This window comes from Brassica oleracea, chromosome C3, assembly GCF_000695525.1.
Source record: "Brassica oleracea var. oleracea cultivar TO1000 chromosome C3, BOL, whole genome shotgun sequence".
Lineage (NCBI taxonomy): Eukaryota > Viridiplantae > Streptophyta > Magnoliopsida > Brassicales > Brassicaceae > Brassica > Brassica oleracea.
In genome coordinates, this window is record NC_027750.1 from 36680039 (window position 1) to 36685950 (window position 5912).

General features: G+C 36.0%; 1 protein-coding gene across 1 annotated transcript; it reads right to left on the reverse strand.

Annotated features, from left to right (window-relative positions):
- Positions 1–582: 582 nt before the first annotated feature.
- LOC106336447 (probable receptor-like protein kinase At5g15080) lies at positions 583–3784 on the reverse strand. Its single transcript, XM_013775287.1, has 10 exons — positions 3405–3784; positions 3219–3301; positions 2918–3149; positions 2272–2838; positions 1937–2185; positions 1693–1856; positions 1508–1587; positions 1273–1420; positions 1016–1168; positions 583–928 (listed from the first exon to the last, which is right to left on the reverse strand). Exons 1-10 carry the CDS (start codon positions 3589–3591, stop codon positions 695–697), a joined length of 2097 nt encoding a protein of 698 aa, XP_013630741.1. The 5' UTR covers positions 3592–3784; the 3' UTR covers positions 583–694.
- Between the last annotated feature and the right edge of the window lie 2128 nt (positions 3785–5912).

Genomic DNA, 5912 nt, shown 5'->3' on the forward strand with positions numbered 1-5912 from the left:
TGTCAAAAATTTTATATTTAAAAGTGAGAATCGATTTTATATGAGAGAAAATGGATTGGGAATGATGAAGAATTGATCGATTTGAGATAAGAACGGAAATTCGTAAGGGTTGAAGAGTTTTTTTTTATTTTGATTTTGATCGTGGAATGGAAAAATTTATTAAAATGGAGATTTAAAATCTGGGCTTTTTTAAGGTTGTGAATCCGGATGAAGTAAATGAAAACAGAATAATATGGAAGGGATTAGATGAATGGCACTTAAGTTTGAGTTTGAGTTTGATTTTTAAGAAATGGTGATGAAAAAATGGAGATGGAGAACGTAAAAATGATGTTGGAGAGCCGGATTGGGTTGGGTCGGATTATTGGGTTTGGATAGGTAGTGGTTGGGTTGGTAAATAAATAGAAGTTTCTGGGTTTTGAAGTCTTTTTGACTATTTTTATGTTTAAAATTAATTCAAAGTAAAAATCAAAATGTAAGAGGTCTTTTTTAGATTTTTTTCAGACCAAGTGGTCTATATCAGCATTTGATCCTTCACAAACACAGAACACAAAGTCAATAATCTGGTGGCCTCTACAAGAGCTATTCACTCTTTCTAAACTGACGCATTCTTGAAAACCTTAGAAAAATCCATTACAAATTTACACACAACTTGCATCGTCAAAACAGCTAAAATCTAGTTATTAAACTATTATTATTAGTTGAAGCTGAAGCTAGCAGTGCGGCTCCATCTCCCTTTCAAGTAGTCCTCAACGGAGATACTACTAGCTTCAGGGCTACTATCCGAAGCTGCATCATCTTCCAAATCAAGCAGTGCAAGGTTTATGTGTGATTCTATGTTTGTCAAGTACGCCGTTGCATCTTCTGAGGCTTTTACTTGTTGCTTTCCCCATTCCGTTGCATCTTCATCGCCTTGTAATATCTTTACCACCTGTAAATTAATAATGAATTAACATCACCCCCCAAAACAGTGCAAAGAAAGGAGAGATGGAGAAGATAATAGATATATATAGCTTACGAGGCCAATTTGTGGACGGTCATGAGGTGCGCGTTTAATGCATAGTGTGGCAGCTAACAATAGCTTCTCGATTAGATCGTTACTGCTATCATCAGCTTCTAGACTTGGATCCAGTAACTGAGCAAATTTTCCACTCTCTAGGATTGGATTTGCCTGGGAAAGAGATGCAGTTGTCATTTCAAAGAGTAACATTGCTTCTCCCAATGGCATAATTTGCAGGATAGAAAAATGTGAAAGTTATGGACAGCTATGCTTACCCACATGACAAGGCTCTCCTGGCCTTTAGATTGGTCAACGCAAATTGGTTTTCTACCCGATATGAGCTCGAGCAATACAACACCAAACGCATAGACATCAATCTTGTCGGTTACTTTACCGTGCATGAAGTATTCTGGTGCTAGGTAACTGTCAAAAGAAACGTGAAAGTTTAAGAGGATGATTAATAGAGTGATGATGGTTATCAGGGAAGGACTAAAGATACAAATTAAATACCCAAATGTTCCCGTAATACCCCCACATGACACATGCTGTGCAGCACTTGAAGCCAGGCTGGCAAATCCGAAATCTGAGAGCTGAACCAATAAATAATTTCAATGTCAGTCACAAAAATTTAGATTAATTTTTTTTCAATGCATCTGTGAATGAACACTAAGATTGAGATTGAAATGTATCAGTACCTGTGGCTCAAAATCATCTGCCAGAAGAATATTAGAAGATTTGACATCCCGGTGAATCACTTCTGGATCATGAGTATTATGTAGATAGTCTAACGCCTCTGCAACACCCACTGCCACTTTATATCTCTCCAGCCAGCCAAAGGTGGCGGCAACCTTTCTATTACCTGAACCAACAAATGAGAACAATCAAGATAGATAATTCAAATGAGAATCCAGAGGGAATTTGAAAATGCAGTTTATATACCATGCAGGTTTTCTTCAAGGCTTCCTCGTGGTACATAGTCGTACACCAGCATCAAATTATTGTTCTCAAAACAGAAACCAAAGAGTGACACTATATTCTTGTGATGCACACTTGTAACGACTTCAATTTCCAGTATAAACTCTTTCAACACATCCAGACAAGGCTTCAATACTTTGACAGCCAGTTCCCTCCCATCTGATAGGTCTCCTCTATAAACATAACTATTACCACCTTCTCCAATCAAGTTATCTGGAAACAACAGAAAAAAAAAGATGCATCCATTAGCGAACTCATGCCAAAACCAAACACATGTTAGAACGTGGAAAGGGACATACCGGATGCAAAGTTTGAGGTAATTGACACAACTTCCTCGTGTGTGAATAATCTACACGTGGAGGAGTATTTTTCATGTAGACCCTCCAGCTCCTCCGGAACGTTGTCTGATCCAAGGCAGGGAGAAAGAGGAGACAGCATATGCTCAGAACCAGACCGTGAAACGGAGACATCTTCACCGTCGACGCTAGAAGAGCAATCTTCATCACAACCAGAATCACTCCGTTTCCTGTCCAGATAAGCTACAGCTTCTGAGTTTCGACCCCTTAGCCTCGAAACCCACTGAAGAACAGCCCTCTTAGCAGAGACTTTGGTCCAGCTACTTCGTTTACCGTAAAGCCCCCGGAAGAAATGCCAACCTTGTCCTGAATCAGTCTCGTTCGTTTGTACTGGCACTAAAGCCAACGAATTGTCTACACCTGAGCTTTCAGTAGACTGTAAAGATGAAGTGCGACTCGGTCTAGTAGTCCAGCGTGAGCTCGATCTTGCAGGGCTAAAGCTATTCCCAATCTTTGCCGCTTCAATAGCAATGTTGGGTGATCCACAGGAAACAACCATGTGTGGTCCATCTACACATTCAAAGCACAAAACTTTCTTTATCTAATAGAGAACAAACCAAAGTAGGCAATTAAAAACCTTATAGCATACCGTTGTTACTAGGCACCCTCCGGAACATAATCTTGCCACTCTTAACAGCGAAAACAGAGACATCCTTGGGAAGATTCCTCGCACAGTACTTAGCTAAGGAAGCTGAAGAACGGATGGTGTGATGTCTCTTAGAAGAACCAACGATTAAACTCGTAGCTCCGGAGGATTTCACTTCCTGAACAAGAACTTTCCTAGCTGACTTCCCTCTGAAAACCTTCAACTTTAAATCAACCTGTTTACAAACATCCATCAGTAAGTTTCCACTTTTATAAGCGTTTGAGAACAAACAAACGAAACATGCCTGTTTTAAGTTGCAGAAGCTTTCATAGACACCAAGCATAGTGTCGAAAGTCCTCACCAGCGAAACAAGCGACGTTGAGCCTTCTGCACAACCAAACAACAACAAAAAAACATAAATTAAAAAAAAAAAAAACAAAATAAACAGAGAGAGAGATCTAAAAAAAAGAGGAGAAAACGAAGTAGAAACCGAGAGAGTAGTCGAGAACGTGAAGAGCAACGATTCGATCTCCGGGACGAGCTACATTCACTAAAGACCACGTTAGCACCTCTCGGCTCCATTCGTCGGGCTTCACACCGATTATTACTAACGCCGAACCCTCCGCATCTGACGCCGTCGCCGGTTCTTCCACTCCTCCTCCTCCGCTAGGTGTCATCTCTTCTCTTAGCGATTCACTCACTCTCTCTCTATCTAAGTAGCAAATCGCTCTCGCTCTCGCTCTCTCTCTACCGTGTTTGTCGTTTTGCAATTAGGCAAAGAGGAGAGAGCGAATCAAGTTAACTGTCTCCGGGAGAAAAGTGGGAATAGAGGGAGAGCCATGTTTTTGTGTCCTCTGGTTTGAATCAATCTGAGCCGTTGATTACCCTCTTGATCCGATCATGACTTTAATTTTTTTTTAAATTATTAATTTTAATTAGTTAAGCACGAGCGAATAATGATGAATGGGTTAATGGACAACGATATCTTCCATTCTCTCTTTTATTCCGGACCCAATAATATCTTTTCCTCTATATCTAATCTCCCCCACTTTATTTATTTTCCTTAAACTTTTGATTTTTATTATTTATTTTTAGTTATCAGTTTTATCATTTTAAGTTTTCATTAAATGTCATTTTCGTACATGTCTCATCCCTCAAAAATATTCATGCATGTTTCATATTCTGTCAACTGTGTAGCCACGCCTCCATTCTTTTATTTCTGAATTAAAAAAAATCAGCTAAAAAGTAGAGGACATGAATAGATCCGTCCGTGAAGACCAAAAATGTCTCTGTTATATTTTGGCTTGATCTGATTTTGCTTTGTATTTACCCAAACCATTTTGGTAGGTATTGTCAAATCATGTGTAACATATTTCTGTTCTATCTATGTAGCTGATATTGAATATAAAAACAAAGAAAATTTGTTTTTAACAACAACTATATTGGTGAGATGTTGACTTTGTGATTAAAGTTTATTTGGATGGATTAGAGGCTGGTGCAGAGGTTTTCTAAATGCTTTGGATCTACCACGAGTTCAGTTTTATGTGGTAATCAAATGTTAATCATAGTAAATATGTTATCAACCCATTTAACATTGGGATCTGGGAACGACAAAGCAAAAACTAAATTTATTCCTTAGATTATGTCTCGAAAGCATCACTTAATTATTAACTTACATTATTTGCTACCAGTCATATAAAAGTGTATGATGGAGTTTGGTAAAAAAATTCTGCATATAAGCCTTCCACTAAAGATATCGCACTGGACTGATTATTAATCAAGAGACGAATCCTAAATCTTCGTTGTTTTCTTTCTGACGTGACCGAATCCTATGTCTAAACAGTATAAAAACTCTGGCCATTTGTTAATGTTGAAGTTTGGGTGTGAAAATAGCTTTTGCATGTCATCAGTATCTCGCTATCACATTACCATCGTGATTTAAACCAACGGGATGAAACGTAAAAATAGAACTTAGCAGCTTATTAGTATCGCTACAACTTTTATTTTAAAATTGTTTTGGAAGACAAGAAATAAATTACCTTTCATGGTGTACTAAAATAAGTCTAATTTGACTCGAATCTTTGATTTAAAATCATATCCCTCGAAGGTGAAGAAGACCATGATGAGATATATAAAACAAACAAAAAATAACCAAAGAAAATGGATCCACATTAACTCACTACAACATATAAAATCATTATAGATGAGATATATAATCTGGTGAGCACGATTTAGAATAGCACGTGAGATATAATATTTTGAGAAATCCAGCTAACCGAGATCTACGCAAATCATGATTTCCAGAGCAAAAGTGGTAGTTAATTATTACTATTGTAGTGGTCATTAAATAAGAGAAACTACAAACCTAATTACTTGAAAAATAATGTAATTCACAAGTACATCGATAATTTTTGTATTAATTATGAGCAAAAGTGGCCGCTAATTATGATGGTAGTGGTCATTAAACAATAGAAACTATAAACCTAATCACTTGGAAAAACCATTGTATAACTCATAAGTACATTGATAAATCCCCTATATATTATTTGATAAACATTACAACTTCTTTTTGTAGCCATGTATCATCAATAAGATGATTCTTAGAATCAGTAGAGAAATATGTTGGTCCATCTAATTATATAATAAACTTTTTATTAAACTAACAATAAATTCATTATTAATGTACTTTATTATTTTCTTAAATAAAATTTACGGAATTGCCTAATGTGGCTAAAATATATATGACAATTAATAATTTTGAATAATAAAGATTTGATAAAAATTAGTGTATCTTCTATCATATTTGTTTAATATTAAACTATTAAATAAATTAAACAACCGCAATAACCATATAATAAAAAAATTTAGATTTTTCTGTATATGTTATATTTTGAATTTTTAAAAACGACTATAAATTACTAAAACTGTTAAAAGTCTTACATTCAAATGATTACAAAATTATATAAGTAAAAAGTATAATTTAATTAATTATTAAGAT

What these genes read in the sequence shown, in the direction of transcription:
- LOC106336447 (XM_013775287.1), bottom strand. Translation starts at nt 3,591, where the DNA reads ATGACACCTAGCGGAGGAGGAGGAGTGGAAGAACCGGCGACGGCGTCA. An exon ending in CGTTCTCGACTACTCTCTCG is followed by an intron (nt 3,302 to 3,404) that starts GTTTCTACTTCG and finishes TTGGTTGTGCAG; the next exon opens with AAGGCTCAACGTCGCTTGTT. An exon ending in AGGAGAGCCTTGTCATGTGG is followed by an intron (nt 1,169 to 1,272) that starts GTAAGCATAGCT and finishes TCTCTTTCCCAG; the next exon opens with GCAAATCCAATCCTAGAGAG.